General features: G+C 42.9%; 1 protein-coding gene across 3 annotated transcripts in view; it reads left to right on the forward strand.

Annotated features, from left to right (window-relative positions):
• The window catches only part of HEATR1 (HEAT repeat containing 1), a 47,452-nt gene extending 24,779 nt beyond the window's left edge, over positions 1 to 22,673 (forward strand). For all 3 annotated transcript variants that reach the window (XM_065922245.1, XM_065922247.1, XM_065922246.1), the window contains 25 exons: positions 96 to 265; positions 646 to 804; positions 2,698 to 2,940; positions 3,200 to 3,331; positions 4,145 to 4,248; positions 4,390 to 4,533; positions 5,168 to 5,286; positions 5,381 to 5,502; positions 7,220 to 7,348; positions 8,742 to 8,972; positions 9,726 to 9,852; positions 11,016 to 11,176; positions 13,620 to 13,666; positions 13,772 to 13,895; positions 14,521 to 14,661; positions 15,169 to 15,458; positions 16,432 to 16,582; positions 17,519 to 17,677; positions 17,837 to 17,971; positions 18,116 to 18,220; positions 18,305 to 18,473; positions 19,148 to 19,302; positions 19,808 to 19,966; positions 21,300 to 21,408; positions 22,376 to 22,673. In XM_065922245.1, coding sequence (XP_065778317.1) covers positions 96 to 265; positions 646 to 804; positions 2,698 to 2,940; positions 3,200 to 3,331; positions 4,145 to 4,248; positions 4,390 to 4,533; positions 5,168 to 5,286; positions 5,381 to 5,502; positions 7,220 to 7,348; positions 8,742 to 8,972; positions 9,726 to 9,852; positions 11,016 to 11,176; positions 13,620 to 13,666; positions 13,772 to 13,895; positions 14,521 to 14,661; positions 15,169 to 15,458; positions 16,432 to 16,582; positions 17,519 to 17,677; positions 17,837 to 17,971; positions 18,116 to 18,220; positions 18,305 to 18,473; positions 19,148 to 19,302; positions 19,808 to 19,966; positions 21,300 to 21,408; positions 22,376 to 22,464 — 3,674 coding nt within the window. In that variant the 3' untranslated portion in view covers positions 22,465 to 22,673. The remainder of the gene's footprint in view (positions 1 to 95; positions 266 to 645; positions 805 to 2,697; positions 2,941 to 3,199; positions 3,332 to 4,144; positions 4,249 to 4,389; positions 4,534 to 5,167; positions 5,287 to 5,380; positions 5,503 to 7,219; positions 7,349 to 8,741; positions 8,973 to 9,725; positions 9,853 to 11,015; positions 11,177 to 13,619; positions 13,667 to 13,771; positions 13,896 to 14,520; positions 14,662 to 15,168; positions 15,459 to 16,431; positions 16,583 to 17,518; positions 17,678 to 17,836; positions 17,972 to 18,115; positions 18,221 to 18,304; positions 18,474 to 19,147; positions 19,303 to 19,807; positions 19,967 to 21,299; positions 21,409 to 22,375) is intronic.
• Positions 22,674 to 22,693: the final 20 nt, after the last annotated feature.

Here is a 22,693-nt window from a genome sequence, read left to right on the forward strand (position 1 = left end):
GAAAACTTTCATCATGTACCTCTTGGTAAGGTTGAAATTTTATACTGTTTCAATGTTTTCAATTGTTACTTAAATGTTTTTCCCTTTGGTTTTAGTGGTGCTATCTCTACTCATTAATCTGGGTAGCCCCATAAAAGAGGTGCGCAGGGCTGCCATTCACTGTTTCCAGGCCCTCAGTGGAGTGGCATCCCAGTTTCATCTGGTCATAGATCATGTGGTTCCTAAAGCAGAGGAGATCACCTCAGACGCCTCCTACGTTGTTCAGGTAAACTCAGTGGCAGAGAAGATGGAGTGTGTGCAGACCGTTGTGGGCACGTGAGCCATTCTCCCCTTGGTTGATGTTCTGCTTTGCAGGGCATTTGATCAGCTAAGTCATTGAATTTAGAAATTGATACGTCAATATCTGCACATCTTTGTCCCCTAATCTTAAAAAGATGGCAATATCATGTTGCATTTCTGCTATCTTGTCACTGGCTAAAAGGCCAGTGTTGGTCGTAAGCTACCAGATGGGTAGTGATACCATTTCCTATTCAGGTTTCAAGGGGAAATGAAAAATCGTGAGCTGTGTTGCATCATTTGAGAAAACATCTTTCCTGAGTAGTACATAGAGCTAGTTTTAAGCCAGTTTTCTTTTTTGTATCCTAGGATTTGACAACTTTATTTGAGGAACTGCAGAGTGAAAAGAAGCTGAAATCTCATCAGAAGTTATCTGAAACTTTGAAAAACCTCCTTTATTGTGTATATAGTTGCCCATCTTATATTGCAAGAGATCTGATGAAAGTACTTCAGGGCATCAATAACGAGGTACGTGTAATTTAAGTGGGCTTATCCATTCCAGGTGATGTTACTGAAGCTTATTTTAATTGGTCATGTGTGCACAAGACTGCGTGAGAGTTATATATATACACAGGCATGAATACTTTCATATTAATGTGAGAGAAGAGCTGAGGTGGAGGAAAAAGATAACAGGGTACAAAAAACAAACTGTAGTGCATTTCTTCCCATTTTAAAATTGTGTGTTATCCCTGTCTCATCACTCACCTGATGTTAAATGAATTTTAAAAGCACAGGGAAAACCAGTGACAACGCATTGATGAAAAGCAATTTGTGTTTATTCTCAGGTGAAAATCCTCCACAGAATAATAATATTTGAACATAAAAGTCTATGTACATTTCAAGATTGTTTACTCTTTTTTAAAAAATACATGGCTGTACATTTCTGGAGAGGTGAGGGGGAGAACCAGAGCTTTCTCTATGGTTCCAGGGAAGCCCATGTTACAAAAGAGAGGTTTATGAACCACTTGTGTGATGGTTTGTGCTGGTAAGCAAGAGAAAGCTGCCCCTTATCCTTGTGTTCCACAACCTCCTCTGGACCTTAGCAATCTTGGGACTTGACTACAAGCTGGAGAAGTAAAAGAGGGGTGGTGCTGTTCAGTTGCTAGGTCCTGTCTGGCTCCTGTGACCTTGTGGACTGTAGCCCGCCAGGCTCTTCTGTCCATCGGACTTCCCAGACAGAAGTACTGGAGTGGGTTGCCGTTTCCTTCTCCAGGGGATCTTCCCCACCCAGGGATCAAACCCAACTCCCCCACATTGACAGGTGAATTCAGCTTCACTGAGCCACTAGTGAAGCTCAAAAGAGGGATAACATGGAGTAAAAGCCGTTTCATTATATTGTCCTGGTGCAAGGAAACAGATGGCCTGTGTCAGCTCTGTGTCATCCCTGGTATAGTTTAAACTAGGAATTGACCATCTTGTTCTATAAAGCAGTGGTCCCCAAGCTTCTTGGCACCAGGGACTGGCTTTGTGGCAGACAGTTTTTCCACAGAAGGGGTGGTGGGGTGGTTTCAGGATAATTCAAGTGCATTACTTTAATGTGCACTCTCTGTTTTGTGGCCATCTTGGAATATTGCGTCTTGACTTTAAGGTTAGGGTTCATGCTCCTGTGAGAATCTAGTGCCACCACTGATCTGACTGTAGGAGAAATTGAGGCGGTAAAGCAAGTAATGGGGAGCAGCTGTAAATACAGATGAAGCTTCGCTTACTCGTCTGCTGCTTACCTCCTCCCGTGTACTGGGCCACAGCCCAGCCCCGGGGCTGGGGATCCCTGCTATAAAGGACCAAGTAATAAAATTTTAGGCCCTGTGGCTGTACAGACTCCGTTGCAGATGCTCTGCTTTGCCATCATATTGCCAAAGCAGCCTCAGACAGTATGTAAACAGAGGAGCGTGCCTGTGATTTTCAACAAAATTTACAGAAGCAGATGGTCCTCTAAATGTGTCCTGCAAGCCATAATTTGCTGGCTCCAGCTTTGGTTATTGAAGAACTCACACATATATAATTTGAATTAATATTAGTTATACCAAATTGGAAATGTTGTGTGGAAAAGCTTAATTTTATTTTTGTAGTCTAAAACTTCAGTTTGTATTTCCTGTTTTTAGAAAGTCTTAGAATGCCCACAGATTATTACTGCTGAAAGATTCAGAGGTTTTGAATATTACAGACTGAACTGTCATGAGGGACCTGGGTGCCTTAGTTGGATTAATAGCTATCCTTATGTCTAAGAGGTCATTACTGTTGGTTTTTTTCTTCTGTGCTAAGCTTCTAATCTTACAACGTATCTTTGGATGTTTTTGTACAGCAAGCAAAAACTTGCATCAGTATAAATAACTATTTACTAATAAATTTCCCCAACTTTAGATGGTGCTTTCTCAGCTGTTACCAATGATTGAACAACTTTTAGACAAGAGCCAGAAGGAGCCCACAGCTGTCCTGAAAGATGAGGCCGTCGCCCTGCATCTCACTCTGGGGAAATATAATGAATATTCAGCTTCCCTGTTACATAAGGACCCAAAGAGTCTAGAGATATTTATAAAAGCTGTGCACACAACAAAGGAACTTAGCACGGGAATGCAAACCATTCAGATTACAGCTCTCGAAAAGGTCAGTGATTACCTTCAGAGATTAAAACATGTTAAGCTTTTGAAAATCTGTAATGTTTTCCTTCGAGAAAATAAAATGGTCTGAACATGTTTCAAAGGAATATGATATATTTGACCCATATGCAAAACTGGATAATGTACATGAGTCATTTAAACTGACAAAATGGGGGCCAATTTCACATTGTAAGACAATGATAGAAACATCATTTTTAGAATTCAAGTTTGTTCATTGATCTCAATTGCCTTTTTTCTTCCTCTAGATTACGAGGCCATTTTTCGCAGCTATAACAGATGAAAAGGTTCAGCAGAAGCTTTTGTGCGTGTTGTTTGATTTATTGGTGAACTGTAAGAATTCACATTGTTCTCAGACTGTTAGCAGTGTTTTCAAAGGGGTAAGCTGCAAACTTGTCATTTATTTATTAATATTTATTCTCTTCCAAGTAATGCCATGTTTAAGCCTTCTCCCTTTTGTAATTCCTTTAGGAAGTCAGATATTCCCAGCAGCCAGAATCATAGAAAAGTAGGTCATAGAGAAGTACAAAATCAAAGTTGTAAGTCCTCACTATTACTTTTATGGTATGAAATATTTAGTTTTGAACGGTAGGGTGTGTGTTAGTTTAGGTGTTACTTACCTCCTTAGGCAAGAACAGGAAGGAATGGTGACTTGAAGTTCAGCAGGGTCACGGATTATTCTACTTAATTTACATTGTTTAATGACACACAGAATGGAATTGAGAATCTGCTCACTGGTTTATATGTATATTGAAAGCTAGCTGTAGGTCTGAATAACTATCTGATTACCGTCTGTGTTGTTTTGTTGTGCTTTTTAGGGAAATTTTCTTTCACAAAAATACGTAAGAGCATGGTGAAGTCCTAGTATCCAGATTCTGCAGTTCTCAGAATTATAACATATTTTATTAGATTTCTAAGATAAGTGGAACCAATAAAGGTATAGAGCAGTGTGATCATATGCTCTGGTGTGTGTCTAATCTTTATAGAGCTGTTGGTATATGGAAAATTCCCCAAGGAATACATAAGGGATTGTCAGTGAAGTTTCCCTTTGGGTATTAGACTGGGCTCTAGGGTCATAGGGAGACATAAAGTGGGACACAGATGTTTTCATTGTATCTCTTTAAATCTACGTAAACTGCTCTAATTGTATCCCGTGGAATCCTTTCGTCACCCATTCCTCCTTAATATTCTAGATTTCTGTTAATGCTGAACAAGTCAGAATAGAACTGGAGCCACCGGATAAAGCCAAGTCCTTAGGCTCAGTTCAGCAGACGAGGAGGCAAAAGATGCAGCACAAGTAAGCGTGTCTGTCCCTGGCCGAGAGTGTTTGCAGCCACTGTGACCCTCTGATGCCCGTCAGTGCGGCATAGTGGGTTACAACAGCTTGTACTTAGCATTGACAGTGTTTGCTTTTCTTTTTGTCTCATCCGGTTCCCAGAAAATCACAAGATCAAGAATCTGTCCAGGAGGTTGGAGGTTCTTACTGGCAAAGAGTAACCCTCATCCTGGAATTATTGCAGCACAAAAAGAAACTCAAAAATCCTCAGATATTGATACCAACTCTTTTTAACCTGCTGTCAAGGTAATGACACTTGCCTTTGATATGTGAGAGAATAGGATTCTAATTCTTGCCTGTCTTATTTAACTTTCACACTCTCTTCTTGCTCAGCTAGTCTGTAAAACAATGCAAGTTGAATACTATAGTTGGAAGATTTAAAGAATGGTTATGGGAACCTGTTGCCAAGGCCTGAAACTAACCTTCATCCTGTATTGTATAGTAATTGAGCACTCACCTTGCAGCCTGCTTTGCTGCTTCATTTTCAATACTGTGTCCCTGGGGCGTCATTACTTCTGTTTAAGGATGTAGTATGACACCTAGTATATTTTTAGACATGCATCATTAGATAGCCATAGTGTATGCCTTGCATGGTGGATGGTGCTCTCGTCTGAAGAAAAAGTAATTCTCAAGGTTGTCCTCTAAGAAGGTTCAAAATGGGATGATGGAAAGTTCGGTAGAAACGAGAGGTAATGTGACGTCAACTCCTGCCTGCAGTAGAAGAATCAGAGTTAGAAATCTCACACTGTGTTTATAGACATAATGTTAATATTTTAGTTCACCCTCATTTAATATATGCTTTAGGCATTGGTCATTACTGCAGCACTCTAACTGTACAACCCTTTCATTTCCCATCATTTCTCTTCTGGGACTCCTGAAGGTGTTTGGAACCTTTGCCACCGGAGCAGGGAAGCATGGAATACACCAAACAGTTAATTCTTAGCTGTCTGCTCAACATCTGCCAAAAACTCTCTCCAGAAGGTGGCAGAATACCCAAAGGTGCGTGCTTTGTTGGAAGCAAGTGGGGAAGGGTTATCTGCTCTGAGTGTGAATGTACCTACCACTTGGAGATTTCTTATTTCTTGCCCTGTAGACATTCTGGATGAGGAGAAGTTCAATGTGGAACTGATAGTCCAGTGCATCCGTGTTTCTGAGATGCCTCAGACCCATCACCATGCCCTTTTGCTCTTGGGTACTGTTGCTGGAATATTTCCTGTAAGTGTTAATGATTTTAAGGCTTATGCAGATATTTCGGATGTTTTCTTCCGTGGACATACGTAGGCGCACATGCTTGGGATTCTGTGGCATTCTGGATCTTACAGTGCAGGTGGGACTCCCAGGCCTGCCTCTTTAGTCGAGGCAGTGAGCTGGTTGATCTATCTAAGCTTTGGCTCCACCTTTTGTAAAGTGGAAAATACAGTAACCTTCATAGAATTCGTGAGAGTGGGATTGGATAATTTATGGTTAGCACTTAGCGTGGCACTTCATGCAAGGTAACTCCAGTAAGTGGACTTAAAAGTAATTTGATTATGAACTACCTCAGTTAAAGAAATCGTGTTCCTTATAGAAATATATCATTTAAAGATTTTTGAAGAGATGGAAATTATTTTCATCTAAGGGATATGTTCCTAAATGACAATTTTTGGTTTTCCATGAGCTTCTGTGGGATTTTAATCTACTAAAGTCATGTGCAAGATTTAATGTGTATGGGATTTTTTTCCCCTTGGTATAGAGTCAGTAGCCCTCAAAGGGGTTGATATTCCAGAAACAATTAAGAATCATATTTTTCTTTTGTTTTTATTGAAATATAGTTCATACTGTTACAAAAATCTACCCATTTGAAGTGTACAATTCAGTGGTTTTAGTTTACTCGCAGAGTTGTACCGCTGTCGCCATTATGTATTTCCAGAACACTTCCAGCAACCTCAGAAAGAAACCCCATATGCATTAGCGTTCAGTCCCCATTCCCTTTACCAGCAGCACCACCGCCTCTGGCAGCCACTTATCTACTTTTCTGTTCTGGACTTTCCTTGTGAATGGAATCATATAATATGTGCCTTTTTTGTGTCTGACTTTTTGCACTTCTCATGCTTTCAAGGCTAATCCATTTGGAAGCGTGAATCAATATTCCTTTTATGGCTGAGTAGTAAACCATTGTAGGACTTTCCTAGTAGCTCAGTGGTAAAGAATCCGCCAGCAATGCAGGAGACATGGTTCAGTCCCTGGGTTGGGAAGATCCCCTGGAGGAGGGCATGGCAACCCACTCCAGTGTTCTCGCCTGGGGAATCCCATGGACAGAGGAGCCCGGCAGGTTAAGTCCACGAGGCCATAAAGAGTCAGACATGACTTAGAGACCGAACAGCGGCAACAGCAATAAACCGTTGTGTGTACATGCATTTTGTTTATCTGTTCACTGATTGTGGGCATTTAAGTTTCCCACTCTTCATCTGTTCATTAACTGACATGTTTGTTGTCTCCGCATTCTGGCTGTTAACCAGGCTGCTGTGAACGTTCAATTGAGAGGTTTTGTGTGAACGTGTTCTCAGAACTTCCAGCAGGGGTGGGATTGCTGGGTCTGTGCTACCTTTGACCTTATGAGAAACTCAGGCCATTTCACAGTGAGGTCGTTTTGTGCCTGCCATGCAGTGTCTAGGGGTTCTAATTTGCCCACCCCCTCACACTTATTCCTATCTGTCTTTTTTATTATACTCGTCCGAATTGGTGCTTTGTGATTTGGATTTTGCATTTCCCTCATAACTGGTGTTGATCATCTTTTCATGTGCTTATCAGTTGTTTATTTGTGGAGAAATGTCTTTGTGCACCATTTGACTATTTTTAAGCTGGGTTATATTTTTCTATTGCTGAGTTGTAATGACTCATTGATATTTGATCTGCTTAAGTGGAAAATGTTGAAAAATGTGTTCTCTTTCAGGATAAAGTTCTACACAATATCATGTCTATTTTTACATTTATGGGAGCCAATGTGATGCGTCTAGATGATACTTACAGTTTTCAGGTTATCAACAAGACAGTGAAGATGGTTATTCCAGCACTTATTCAGGTGAGTTTTCTATCGTCATTGGTATTATATTTTTTAATTTTTAAGATTTTACATAGCGTGAGATTCAAGTAGTAGTTAATAAATGACATCAAAAGCCTCTCCAGAATTCTCAGGTATTAGTGCCCATTAAATTTTAGAGTGGTGAAGCTAAGGAGTAGTCTTGGAAATATCTTCTCCAGAAATATCTATAAACATCCCTAGTGGATTGTGCAAGGGTATAAACTATACAAGTGCCTTAACGTTCTTCTTTACAGTCAGGGTGTATCTCAGGACATTGTATCAGTTTGATGAGACCCTTAAGTAGGTCTGTGCAGATAGGAAGTTTTAAAGCTACGGCGGCAAATGTGTTAATGTACAATTTAACAGACGTTTACCAAGTGTTCTCTGAAACTTAGTACACAAAGAGATGACTGAGACCTGGTCTCTAACAGCCTAGTCTCAGGAAGGAGTGAAGACTTTGAAACTAAACAGTAGCCTTGAAGGTGAACAGGCGTGGTTATCCACTTGTGTTTTCTGTTTACCTCCACTGTTGTTACTTTCTTTTCTCATGTTATTGACTGTTTCCTCAGGGACCATACCGGGCACCTTCTCCTTTTAATCTTGGTGTAAGGTTGGTATTCTTTGTGTCCAGCAAATTAGCCAGAGTGACACATATATAAAAAGGAAAATAACTACACATTCATGTGATGTATGCCAGTGGGATAGATAAACACTGAGGAGTTCATTGTAGGGGAAGGCCCATACGGGCCAGAATGACCACAGACTTTAATAAGAAATGTACTTCAAACCGGTATGAAGAGGGTAGGATTTATTCTCTGAAATGGCTGGCAGTCCCGGCCTGGGGTTGTGCACAGTGTGTGTGAGGGATGTGGAAAGCAAAGTCGGGTGGAAGTAGGGGCGCTGGGTTAGCTGTTCATGTGTCTTTCTTCATTCTTTCATTCATTCAGCAATTGTCTTTCATGCACCCATTCCAGATGGTCAGAATTATATTCTGAAAGCAGCAGGGACCTATTGGCTTTGTACTGCTCTGCTTGTTAGATTATACCGTCCTCCTCCAGGCATAGCTCAAATCCTGTTTGGTTTTTCTGGATGCCCCAAGAGCAGCCTTGCTCTCAGGGCCCGTCGTTGGCCTCTGCCGTCTTTTCACGGGAGTGTCGTGTCTGGCGGAGGTGGTGCGCCTCCTTCCGGCAAGGCTCACGTCTTGCACCTTGTGGTCCCCTCATGGGAACGTCCTCTGTACCCCTTGAATACCTACTGATTGGTCTTCGATTGTTAGAACTCCTTTAATAACTCTCTTGGGGGCACATCGGAAGGCCTTTTCGAGTCTAGTTAAAGCTTGTCTCATGGTGGCTTGGTGACTTCTCCTTGCTGTCCCCTGCTTGCCGCCCTGCAGTCTGATGGTGGCGATTCTGCCGAAGTCACGAGGAACGTGGAGGACATCGTGGTCAAGATCATTAACGTGTTTGTGGACGCACTGCCCCACGTGCCCGAGCACAGGCGCCTGCCTGTCCTTGTCCAGCTTGTTGACACGCTGGGTGCAGAGAGGTTCCTCTGGGTCCTCCTGGTCCTGCTCTTTGAACAGTATGTCACCAAAACCGTGCTGGTGGCTGCCTGCGGAGAAAAGGTCAGAGCACAGAGCGGGGTGATAAGAAAAAATGGGAGGCGTTTCACATAGATTTTGCATTACTTTTCACTTTAAACTTGCGGCTGGTCATGCTTAATGCACATGGCTTCACCTCTTGAGCTCAGAAGTGCTTTTAAAAGCATTTTTTATATTCTTTGGACCTACTTCCAGAGCCTGAGGCACTGAGTATCCTTGGGAATAACAGGACTTCTCTTGAGGGTGACTGGAATTTAAGAAACAGTTGGTGCCATGCTGGGTGGGTCTGTTTTAAGCCCAGCAGCATACAGATGTACAGGAATTAAACTGTCTCTTAAATGTGTTTTTAAGGGCATTTCAGGGGGCAGGGGAGGAGAGCCAGTGTTATAGAGGTCAGTGAGCTGCAGGTAACGGTTTTGAAGCACCCTGTTGAGAGAGATGAGCGGGGACTTACGGTCCAGGGCTGTCTCTAAATGACTTCTCAGACAGTGGGACTCAGGAATAGATCTAGAACCTGTGTTAAGTAATTCAGTTCTACCAGAAAGCATAATGCAGTTTATCCTGGATTTATACCTCTTAACTCTTGTAAATTGGTTTCTTTATGTAAGGAGCTCACTATCTGATCCTTCTAGTCATACACATGACCATGCTTATGGTCGGTGTGGAGTAGCTTTGTGTGCTGAGAAGTATTTTTAAAACGTTTCCCTTATTTGTACTTGTTAAGCAATGTAAATTTGAGAGGTACGGTTTTATTACTTCTTTCTCTCCTCTACACAGGATGCTATTTTAGAGGCAGACACTGAATTTTGGATTTCTGTCTGTTGTGAGTTTAGTGTCCAGCATCAGATCCAAAGCTTAATGACGATCCTTGAGTACTTACTGAAGCTGCCAGAGGAAAAAGAAGGTAGGCATAAGTCAGATGTTAATTATTGTTTGATCTGGAAGCTTGAGAGAAGCAGAAGACTATGCACTTTACCCTCAGAACCCATGACATGTATTTAGGAGGATTTTTTAAAGTAAATCAGTAATTTTTATGGCTGTCACCTTCTCAAATCTTTGTAGAAGACAGTAAGTAGGATTTCTACCTGCCATTCCTCAAACATTGGTTTCTGTGTCTCTGTGTTGGTATGTGGGCTGTGGAGTGTTCTGAGTGGGATGAATTATAGTAAAGAAAACAGCAAGTTAGTAGGACCTTATTAGCTGCATCTTAGCTTTCCATTAAAACGTGAGCCACGTGTGGTGACAGGCTAAGTATGGCAGAGCCTGAGTTTTGATTCACCTGCTAGCACATTGATTTGTAAGTGGCCCACCAGTGGACATATGCCCATTTTACATTCAACACATTTGAGTGTGGATTCTACAGAATTTAAAGACAAACGTCCTCAACTTTTAGGTTTAAATGTTGAAGGGGAGGGGTGGCCCTCCTTCAGTCTGTTGTGGGCCATCACAGTGCGTGCCTGTGTAGCTTCAGAAATGGGGCATGGAGCCAGTTTAGACTCTTTTTGCAATATTTTTGTCTTCCATTTGTTTGTCTCAGTTACCTTGTTTTTTGTTTGGTTTTGTCTCATATACTGTGTTCTCGGGGCTGTTGGATATTTTATTTGTAAATATATCTTTCACTAGTTTAGAAGAAGAAAATGTATATAACATATTATATATATATGTATGTATGTATATTATAGGGCTTCCCTCGTGGCTCAGACAGTAAAGAATCGGTGCACTGCAGGAGACCCAAGTCTGATCCTTGTGTTGGGAAGATCCCCCTGAGAAGGGAATGCTATAATACCCACTCCAGTATTCCTGCCTGGAGAATTCCGTGGGCAGAGGAACCTGGCAGCTTACAGTCCATGGGGTGGCAAAGAGTTAGACATGACTGAGCAACTAACACTTTCACTTTCTTTTCCTGTATATTATATGGATATGTTTAGTAATATACATGTATTTTATGCATAACAGAGTTCTCTCTGAAACTTGTATACATTTACCATGCTCATTAATATCTGTGTCTATACACTAAAAAATCAGGTCAAAGACGAGTGAGGTCACTTGTTCATTGTTGTTCTTCAGAAACCATTCCCAAATCAGTGTCTAACCAGAGCGAATCACAAGAAGAAGTGCTGCAGGTCTTTAACGTAGACGCTCACACCAGCAAGCAGCTGCGGCATTTTAAATTTCTGTCTGTGTCCTTCATGTCTCAGCTCCTGGCTTCCACCAATTTTATCAGAAAGGTGAGCTGTTCTTTAAATGTATTTATGATATAATTTTGCTTTTTCTGAAGAAATTGTGATTTAGGCTAGTAAGAATAGCTTGGCAAGTCTCTCATGAAAACATGAGGCATGCCCATAATAGGAAAGAGAGTGCTGTTCACTCCAACATGAACATGTGTTGGGCACGGCCTAGTGAGACTGTATATGCATAAACTCTGGCTCAGCAGTTCTGTCTTCAGATGGCACACACCTGCAGAAGTGCATGGATGTGTGCACCGAGAGACTTTGAGAGGCATGTTAATGGTGGCATTATTGAGTCCAAGTGTCCATTAACAGTGGAGTGGGTCAAGTGTCTGTCATCATCGCTGGATGTGGGTGAACTTCACTGCCACACTGTTGCCCCTCATCAGTATCACATCGAAGGAAGGAAGGTATCCTGTGGCTCCTGTCGTATTAAGTTCAAAAACAGGCAGAACACACTTGTGGTTTTAGAAGTAATAACGGTGTCTGTCTTTGGAAGGAGGAGAGGGTCAGGTAGGGGAGGAATTCTGAGGTGCCGATAATACGCTGTTTCTTTACCACATATAGTGAGCTCTGCACACACTATTTGTGCACTTTTCTGTTTGTGTGCTAAACTTTAAACAACGAGAGGGAAAAAAGGACATATGGAAACAAAACAAAGACATGAAGAAACAGAAAGAAGAGTCAGAGTCCTGAGCAGGAACACACGAATGGCTGAGCGTTTGAATATCTGTGTCCTTATAATGCATGAACTGATGGAGAGAGGAAATCTGTGATCACTGAAGGATTCAGACAAACAGCTTAGTGAATTCTGTACTTACTCATGACTTAAGGAAAATGATTGTCAGCATCGTGAGGTAGGTGGAAGTCCCTGGCCTGATAAAGACATGGTTTATACCACACTTCATGATGAAACGTTAACGTGTGTGCATCGGAGAACTCACTGTTCACACTCAGCTAAAGGAGTGAAGTGTAAGAATCAGAAAAGGACTTGACAAACTTGCTCAACTAGTAATTAGCTAAGCAAGCTTGCTTGAGAGTGACCAGTGTAGACACTGATTGTGTCAGGCAGAGTCGAGGACGGTGGTGGTGCCTGATGATGCGAGTGGATCAGTGTGGCTGGACATCAGCTGGCCGCACCCACGTGATGTAAAAAGCACTTCCCATGTCGGGCGGCGCCGTGTGACAATGGGGAAAGAGAAGTGTGCGAGACCTAGGTCTGCTGTGATTTGTGCCGAGTCGGAAGGAGAGGCGGATGTCACATGTAAAGTTAGATTAACAGAAGGTCAATTGAAAACTTCAGTGTGAAAAGGAGTGCTTGGCACTTTGAGAAGAAAATCAAAGAAAATACAACCAGAGGATGGAGAAGAATTTCTTAAGAACTTCAATTAAAAAGTCACCATAAGCAAAATGAAAAGAAAACCACAGACTAAGACAAGATTATTGCTGTTCGTGAGTTCAGAGGCATCCGTTTCTATGAGAACAGTTGGCAAGCAATATGAATTCACTGAAGAGGAAATCTCAAATGGCCAGTGAGATGAAACAACCTCCTTAGTAAGAAGGGAAATGCAGATTAAAGGGGATGCCACTGTGATGTTATCAAATTGGCAGAAATTTTAAAGTTTTTAATGCAGGAAGCAGCAAGACTGTGGGGACACGATCGTTGTTCTGCAGTGTTGGGTAGTGGGACTCGGTATGCCACTTCAGGAAGTGCCAGGCAGTGTCCAGTCACAGTGAGGATGTTGTCCCCTGTGACCTAGCAGTTCCCTTTCTCTACAAAAACTTGGCTCGATGCTCAACGAGAGCAGTTCTTTTCAGCACTGTTACTAAAGGAAAAAAGGATGAGGGGGTGACATAAACTATCCACAAAGAGAGGTGAATGAACAGGTTGTGATATGTCAGGGGGAATAGTGTGTACAGCTAAAGTAAGTGAGCTGGAGCAACATGAGTCACCGTAGAGAGACCTCCCCAAATCTAATCACGGGAAGCACGTTGCTGCCTGGTATGTACTCTAATGACATTTAACTGCAGGGTGAAGCTTGTGGGGCTCGGGGTGGGGGGAGATTGGGATTAGAAAGCAGTAAAGGGGGGACTCCAGCTGTACCCTTCATGTTTATTAACATCTTAAAATTAGATACAGCCCTCACAAAAGATTAACATTTCATAAAATAAAGAGGTAAGTGTTAATAATCATTTGCTGTATTTTTCTGAATCTTTGTGGTACTTTACAGATGCTATGAATATCTATAAAATGTAATCAAAGTAAGTTAAGGGAAGTGGAGTTGATACAGTATGATGGAGTGATTTGGACCTAATTAAGTTGTAATATCAGAAAACACTGGGGAGTGAGTTGAAGAATTTCCGAAGTTTCATTTCACTTACTTAAGTGATTTTTCATCTCTGACTTCCACATTGTTCTAATGATGCCTTCTTTAAAAATCAGGTAGTTGAAAGTGGCGGCCCTCAGGTGTTGACAGGCCTGGAACAGAGGTATGTTCCCTTTCTTTCTTTAATCTGTATTTGGAAATAATTTCAAACTTTTCATCAGAAAGCTGGAAGAAGTTAAAACTCTCATACGAGTCTCCTGTGTCTCAGGTTGCTAGAAACAGTTCTTGGCTACATCAATGCTGTAGCACAGTCCATGGAGAGAAATGCAGACAAGCTAACTGGGAAGTTCTGGCGAGCGCTCCTCAGTAAAGCTTATGACTTGCTGGACAAGGTGGGCATTTATTTCTCTCCATCTTCTGTGTTTCGTTGCTGTGCTATGTCATTGTCAAGTTATTTATCAGAAAGTTTTACTTTAAGAATAAAGTTAGCGATACCCTCTCTTAATAGAATGCAGCTCAGATTTTTCTTGGAAAAGAATTTGATGCCTAGAGATCATTTTATCTGAAAAACAGTTGCTTACTTACTGATTATGTGATCGTGTATCTCAGTAAATTTAAAGTAAATTTAAAGCATCAGCTTTAAATGTTGAGTCATATCCTACTGTATAACGTTCCAGTTTATTTAAGTGGAGTAAATGATACCTATTAGATGGAGTGTGTAGTTCATCAGTAGAATCACTGGCCAGGACCACTGTTTAAAATTGAGGTGAATTGTTTAGCTATGTGGCATTGAGCAGTTAGCTTAATGATAGCATCCTCTTTTGTTGTTGTGTGTTTGATAAACGTGGTTAGTCATGTCTCCCTGAAATGTGAGTGTAAGAACTAGATAAGAATTGGTGTGTGAAAACGCCTCATACTTTGAAGGTGTGCAGCTAGTGGAAGTCTGTCTTAAATGAGTCATCTTCCCTTTTGTATTCTATATTTTCCTCTTTTGTTAAATGTGAAACTGCTGTGTAGGTCAATGCCTTGCTGCCCACAGAAACCTTCATCCCTGTGATCAGAGGACTGCTGGAGAACCCACTGCCATCTGTTCGCCGGAAAGCTTTGGATCTTTTGAACAACAAGCTACAGCAGAAAACCTCCTGGAAGAAGAAAATTGTAAGTGAAGACTGTGCTACAGACCCATTACCCATTCCTTGGTTTATCAGAGCTGCATTTAACTCGTTGTAGTTTCTCTAATGGTACAATTTAAAGAAGTATGTTGTTATCCAAGTATAATGCTGTGATGCCTGCGTGTTTAAATGTGATGTTAACTCTGGTAGGAGCACTATATATGTGTTATAAGAGCTATTAGAGTGGAACTGCAGCCAGATGGAATTCTTGCTTAACATTGACCACATGTTGCCTTAACTTTAGCATGATTCGAATCCTTTTTCACTCCAAACTGCTAGGGTGCTTTATATAAATACAGAATTGATTGCAAGCACATGCATCCACTTATTCGTAAGTAACACAAGTGGGGAAATGGTTGCTTGTATATAATCGTATGGCTTAGGACTTCTTGGTCTGATCTCCATTTAAGTAATCTCAAGCAGTAAAAATGGACAGAGGACTAGCATTTCTTTGCAGCTTTAATTATTTGGGAATTCTGGCTGTCTTCCTCAGATTTACCATTTCCTCGACCTGATCCCCGTCCTTGTGGCCATGGTGAAGCATAAAAGAAAGACGTTAGAAGACCAACCAATAAACAGACAGACGGCTCTGTATACCTTAAAGCTCTTATGCAAGAATTTCGGTTCAGAAAATCCAGAGCCTTTTGTCCCGGTGCTGAACACCACTGTGAGGTTGATTGGTCTGGGAGCAAAGGAGGAGAAGAACGTCCTGGGCAGCGCCCTGCTGTGCGTGGCCGAGGTGGTCTCTACCTTGGAAGCCCTGGCCATCCCTCAGCTCCCCAGGTATGCTGAGGGGACCTAGGGCAGGACCACCACACAGGGTTTCTGCCACCAACTGGGAAATAAAAACCTTAGTGACTTTTTTTTTTTGCCCATCAGTAGAAGTTTCATTAAATTCGATTTGTTAGAGAAGTGATCTTTTCTTCAAACTGGAAAACACAGCATTCTCATTTACCTTTATGATGCGTATTGCCCCCAGTTTTTGCTCCACTTGGACCAGCAGTCTTAGGAAGCAGCGGTGACAGTGCCATTTCGTGGAGGAGCCCTTCTGGTCGGGCCATGGCTGGCTCGTGCCGGCCATGCGGGAAGTGGCCACTCCTGGCTGTCTCGCTGGTTCTGGTATCTGCTGGCCGTGCAGCCTTGCCAGGGTTACTTAGCCTGTAGAGCTCTGCCACCTACAAACCGAGATAGTGCCTGTCCCATGGGGTAATGATGGGGCAGTAGATGCAGGGCTTATTTTTTTTTTTTTTTTGAGATTAAAAAAAAAATTTTAATTGCATAGACTGCTATTTTCGTAAAATACACTAAAAACAACTAGAAAAATGAAATAACACAGGCACACAAAATTTCTTATTACTCTTAGAGTCACAGACATAAAATTACTCTGCCAACCTGCTATAAATGTTTTTTTCAGAGCTTGCTCCCAGTCTCCTTACTTATTGCTTTGTAGACTAATAACAGGTTTTTTTGTCTTTTTTTTAAATTGGAGTATAGTTGCGTCCATGCAAGGCTCTTTTATCTGACACTTAGCAAGTGTTCAGCTGAAAGGCGTTGTCATTTGTTAAGTAAAGTGATAGTGTGTTGGTACTATGGGCCCTGGGAGAGCTCTTGCTCTTGGTCACGTGCAATGTATAGATGTTTCATCAGAATGTCAGGGGCATGGGTGGTGGTTTGAATTTTTTCATGGTGACTTCTGCTCCATCTTCCATTCTCTGTTTCTGCTTTAAGTTTTGAAACTTGTGTCCTTTCTTTCCAGCCTGATGCCGCCACTGCTGACAACCATGAGAAGCACCCGCGAGCTGGTCTCGGGGGAGGTCTACCTGCTCAGCGCCCTGGCGGCCCTGCAGAAGGTGGTCGAGACCCTGCCGCACTTCATCAGCCCCTACCTGGAAGGGGTCCTGTCGCAGGTGCGTGGGTGACCACAGCAGGGGAGGGAGGAGTTACAGACGCGGTCACTGCATCTGTGCCCGCGGTTTTCCGTCTGGCAGGGAGAGTCTTACTCTGAAAGATGCGCTGCTGCTTACCAGCTGTGCGCCTCGCTCACTTCCGTCGTCCCTCCAGTTCAGTCCTGACGTTGGTGCGGGCGCTGCTTCGTCACGAGGCTCTTTCCTTCTTTGACTTTGCAGGATGTATTTTACTGCTTTCTTTTGCTGTGAGCTCTTTGGACTTGGGCTGATAGAGCTTCTTGTAGAAATGGGCACACCTGCTTTGTTCCTAACTGGGGGTTTCTTAACCCTAAGGTGTCTCTCAGAGTGGAATGCCTGTGCTGCAGTTTAGACAGTGGGCCGTTGGCATTTCTAGCGAAATGCCGATCTGTTGTGTTGTGTTGATCACTGGCCATTTGTGAGGTTAGGAGCCTTAGCTGCTTTGATGCATATGACTTAATTGATTCACATACTTTCTAGCCACACCTTGAAGGTAGACATCATGAAGAAACGGACCTCTGCATCTGAGCAGCTTTCTCGATTCTTTAGCATAGAACGTAGCTTTCCTCATGTCCCAGGATCCTTGTCCTCTAAGATCACTGTCCTGAGCCCTGCCCTCTGTGTCCTGCCTCCCACCATTTGCCTGCATCCCTGACTCCCTTGGAAAGAGGCATCTGTCCATTTTTTTCTATTTTAATTTATATTAAATATTAAAAATAAGTTTTCATTTTTATTTATTCTTACGTTTGGGGTTGGGTGTATGAGGATTTCTGTGTGAGGCTAAGTGCACTGAGCATTCCCAGTCCTGGCGCTTGGACTGACTTCTCCATCCTCACCATGACTTTTTTGTGCGTGTGTAGACACATGCTCTGGGTGACGCCTTATGGTGGCCTTGATGGTGGTTGTTATTTCCTACAGGTGATTCACTTGGAGAAAATCACTAGTGAAATGAGTCCTGCCTCCCAGGCTAATGTCCGTCTCACGTCCCTTAAAAAGACACTGGCTACCACGCTGTCACCCCGGGTGTTACTGCCAGCCATCAACAAGACGTACAAGCAGATTGAGAAGAACTGGAAGGTTAGACTGTACAGGGTATTAGACTTAGGAGGAGGGAGATGTGGTACTGAAATTTTTAGATTTTAACTTAAAGAAGAATATAGTTATTTAATGCTGTTACAGATGCATTAGTGAACTCTAGGAGTATTAAAAACGGGCACATCTCCTGTGTGTTTTCAGAATCTCATGGGCCCGTTTATGAGCATCTTGCGCGAGCACATTGGGGTGATGAGGAAGGAGGAGCTCGCCTCCCACCAGCCCCAGCTCACCACATTCTTTCTGGAGGCCCTGGACTTCCGCACCCAGCACGCTGAGGTAGGCATGTTTCCACCCGCCTGTCCTGAAGTTGCCACCGAGCTCAGAGCCAGAGAAAAGCCTAGCTGTGTAACCTGTTGTACCTGCCAGAGTTAGGCCTAGATGTCAGTACTCTGGCTAATAAATTAGCTCTTCTGTTTTTAGAATGATCTCGAGGAAATCAGAAAAACGGAAAATTACATCATTGACTGTCTTGTAGCCATGGTGGTCAAACTTTCTGAGGTCACATTCAGACCCCTGTTCTTCAAGGTGAGCTTTCTTCTTCTACTTCTCTTACTCACATATCAGTCACAAGATCCATAGAAGAAACTAATAGTACTTTTATCTTTTTAGCTGTTTGATTGGGCTAAGACAGAGGATGCTCCCAAGGACAGACTGTTGACCTTTTACAACTTGGCAGATTGCATTGCTGAAAAACTGAAAGGGCTTTTTACCCTGTTTGCTGGTCACTTGGTGAAGCCTTTTGCTGACACCTTGAACCAGGTGAACATCTCCAAGACAGGTAGGTAGCTGACTCTAGATCAGTTGGCGTGCTTGCTCTGTGTACCTTACACACGGTATAGTAAGGAAGATACATTTCTTACTTTAGTCAGTTGTCAGACACTGTTTTAGCATGTTATTAACTGGGGCTTCCCTTGTGGCTCAGACAGTAAAAGAATCTGCCTGTGATGTGGGGGATCTGGGTTCGATCCCTGGGTTGGGAAGATCCCCTGGAGGAGGGAACAGCTCTCACTGCAGTATTCTGGCCTAGAGAATTGCATGGACAGAGGAGCCTGGCAGTCCATGGGGTCACAAAGAATCAGACACGATTGAGCAACTTTCACACACACAATATTAATTTACTCACTTGGAAGAAAGAATAAAGGTCATTCCTCTGCTTCTGGAATTAACTCTAAAACATTAAAATTGGTTTATTCTTTAATGCTAATAACAATCAGTCCATTTGCCAAACTAAGCAGTCTTAACAGCCGAGAATGTTAACGGCTCTGAAAGAATGAGCCGGTCCCCTGAGACATTTTATTTGTGCTCTGCCTTATTCTTGATTGATTTCTAGATCATTTTAGAAATACCCCTCTACTTATAGTTCTTATATTAGTGATTTGAATTTAGATACTGGAGATTTGAAATTCAGCTTTTTTTTGTTTTGTTTCCATTTTTACTCTTCCCAATCTACAGATGAAGCGTTTTTTGACTCTGAAAATGATCCTGAAAAGTGCTGTTTGCTACTGCAGTTTATTCTGAACTGTTTATACAAAATCTTCCTTTTTGACACCCAGCATTTTCTAAGTAAAGAGAGAGCGGAAGCCTTGATGATGCCCCTGGTGGATCAGGTAACCAAGTGGAAACATTTTCTGTTAAAAGTTGGGACAGTCAGTGGTACATGCCCACAGGGTTTATGTTGACCAGAACCACAGTTTGCTGGGTTTTCTTTTCCTTTTTATGAAATTTTTATTTCAAAATTGATTTCATCTTTCTGATGAATGTAACTCGTCTTCACAGTGGCATTGATGGAGTTTTTAATTTTTCAAATAAAAGGCATGGTATAAGGTCTATTAGTTAAATTTTTAATTCTTAAAAACTGAGTTTCTTGAGAATGTGTAAGGGTTTGACTGCTCTTCTCTCAGTTTCTGCAAAGGGAAAGGGGCGAAGCTGTGGGCTGTGACTCCACTTGAGTTCCTCGGAGGTGGTAAATTTGCTCTAGAGAGAGTAATAGAATAAGCAGCACCTGGTTTTCGAGCCTGCTGATATTAGGAAGGATAGTAAAATACCATACACATTGAGTTTTTTCCAAACAGCAAGAGACCCACTGCTCAGTCCTTGTCTCACTGTCAACAGCTGGAAAACAGGCTTGGAGGAGAAGAGAAGTTCCAAGAACGGGTGACGAAGCACCTGATCCCATGCCTTGCACAGTTCTCAGTGGCCATGGCAGACGACTCGCTCTGGAAACCACTCAACTACCAGATTCTGCTGAAGACGAGGGACTCCTCACCCAAGGTCAGGCGCCGTGGTGTGCACGTGGGCGCAGGACCTGCACTGCGTGTTTAGCACCAGGGCTTGGCCTGTGTCAGGCAGAAGACTGAACCTGAGAAATCTGAGTTCCATTTACAGGCCATTTATAAACAGCAGTCCTTCCCACACCCATGGCGTGTTAGACAGGACTACCAAAATGCTTTATAGTTTTAAATATTGAAAAGACTTTAATTCCTCGTGCTTCTTAAGCACCATTTTCATGTCAGTGTACTCCCAGACGCATGCTGTTTGTCCTCAGAGCATCCCTTTCAGTTAGAGCAGTGTATCACCCCTCTGTATGCCCGTCTCAGGCCGCGGACTTGGTGGGGTAGCGTGCATCATCAGCATGGCTGGGCGGGGGACTGAGTGATGTGTGGAGGTTCGAAGCTTTCAGGCTGATCATTACACTGAATTTCAGTGGATAAAACAGACCGAAGCAGAATTTTATTAATAGACTGACTGGTTGAAATTCACAGCAATTATTTTTTTGGAAGTAATGAAAACAATGAGGCTCTTCCAGTATACCCCTACATTTTAAATTGTAGGTTCTTACAAAGTTGCTGCACTAGATTTATTGTAGCATATGTTGTTTTGATTGTACCAGATCAGGAAAATCCTGATTGAACATAGGCAGTTACAAATTTTTTTTCAACATCTCACTTTGCTGTGTCCAGATATTCTTTATATCACCCCAAACCAGAAGGAGGACTAACATGGCTTTTGTTTCAGAGTGAATCACTAACAGAGCAAACAGCTGCTTGGGTTCCTTGTCACAGACAAGACCTGTAAGCAGCACTCCAATCTTTAAGTTACAAAACTAGGACATTTATGACACGGTGAGTGTCTTCTAGAAGTCAGGCTGAGGAAGGTGTGGCCCCTCACACCACCACACGGTGGCCCCAGTCGGGGTTGAGGGCAGGAGCCCTGCCTGCAGTGGCTGGGGGCACGCCCCCGCCAGGTGGGCATCATTGAGGCCAGCCAGCAGCTCCAGTGCAGCCACATTTGATGCACACTCAAGTTTGCATGTGGCTTTTTTACTGCTTTTGTTTGTTTTAAGGAAAATGTTACAAAATAAAAAATTCACATGAAAGGCCTGCAGCACTAGAACACAGATTGAAAGGCTCCGACTTACAAGGTTTCCCATGTTATAAAACAGATCTCAAACTGTTAAACAAACTGGTATGCTAAGATGAAGCTTGAATGGAGAGAGTAAAATAACAGTTTAAAATTCAGAGCATGTCTCAAGTTAGATCATAAATTAACAAACATAGCTATAATAGTTTTTTGGTTTTTGAAAAATGATTCATCGTCTTTTCAGGTTCGATTTGCTGCTCTGATAACTGTGTTAGCACTGGCGGAAAAACTGAGAGAGAATTATATCGTCTTGTTACCAGAATCCATTCCGTTCTTAGCTGAATTGATGGAAGGTAATTCCCAAACTTTCAAGAAGTAATTAAACCTCTGTGGGAATGTGCCCGGTGGGAATACCCATTTGGAGAGACTGTGATGAGCTCTTGGCTCCAGCCCTCTGCCTGGAGGCTGAGCTCCTGTTTTGAGTGGGGTGGAGGGAACAGTTAGAAAGCAAACGCCTCCTCATCATTTGAGATTTGTTTACACCATAATCCCCACTGTCTTTAGCTTTGTGCTTTTTGCTGACAGTACAGACTATAATGGTGTTTTGCTTTAACCTCATACCTGACTGTGATTGAATACTTTGGTCCAAGATGCAGGGTGGTTATATCAAAACAGGCAGTGCCACCGAGGATGCAGTGGAGCAGCACTGTTAATGCCCAGCGCTTGTCTGTGCTCTGTGTGGGTGAGCTCATTAGTCCTCACCAGGCACATGCCCTTACCCCCCTTTTTTCAATAAAGGAAAAAACTAGGTGCTTTTAACAGGATTAAGCAATCTATCCGATAAGTGTGACAGGTGGGACTGGGGTTGACGTCCAGGTTTGTGCGGCTCTGGACACACAGCGGTGAGCACGGTGCTGCTTGCAGCCCCGGGAATGGTACAGAACGAGCAGGGGTGGCGGAGGCAAGGACGGAGCCTTCACATTGGGCCTTCACTGCGCACCCCAAACCAGGTGCCTGCCTTTGTTCCCCCCGCCCCGCGAGGGGCTGTGTGAACGACTCTACCGAGCGGCATTGCGAGGCGTCTGCAGTGTTCATTTGTGCACCACTGTTTGGGGTCTTCCCAAGTCTAAGGCCGTAAGAAGGGGAGGCAGGCAGGAAGGAGGAAGGCAGGAGGGACTTCCAGGATGGCTTCCGCCTCAGTACTGTGCTCCACTTCTGCCCTGACTCAGGGACTCGCAGCGACAGCAGGATGTGCGGAGCCAGCCTGATGAGCACCGAGGCAGGAAGACTGGCTGACTTTCACTTTTTTTTTTTTTTTAGATGAATGTGAAGAGGTGGAGCACCAGTGCCAGAAGACCATCCAGCAGCTGGAAACCATCCTGGGAGAGCCTCTCCAGAGCTACTTCTGAAACTCTGGGTTTGGGTATTTCATACTCTGTTCGGAGGTCAGACTGCTTTTTCATATCTTTATTCTGGGTGTTCAGGACCATATTACTTTTGGTGCCTTAACCCTACTTGGACTTCTTTACAAAATTCCCACCTGATTTGTGCGACCACAGAAGCCTTTCCTGCCAGTTGTACAGAACCTACAAAGAGTAAATGATACATGGTATTTTTATACAGACTGCTGTGTGAGTT

This window comes from Muntiacus reevesi, chromosome 2 (genome assembly GCF_963930625.1).
Source record: "Muntiacus reevesi chromosome 2, mMunRee1.1, whole genome shotgun sequence".
NCBI lineage: Eukaryota > Metazoa > Chordata > Mammalia > Artiodactyla > Cervidae > Muntiacus > Muntiacus reevesi.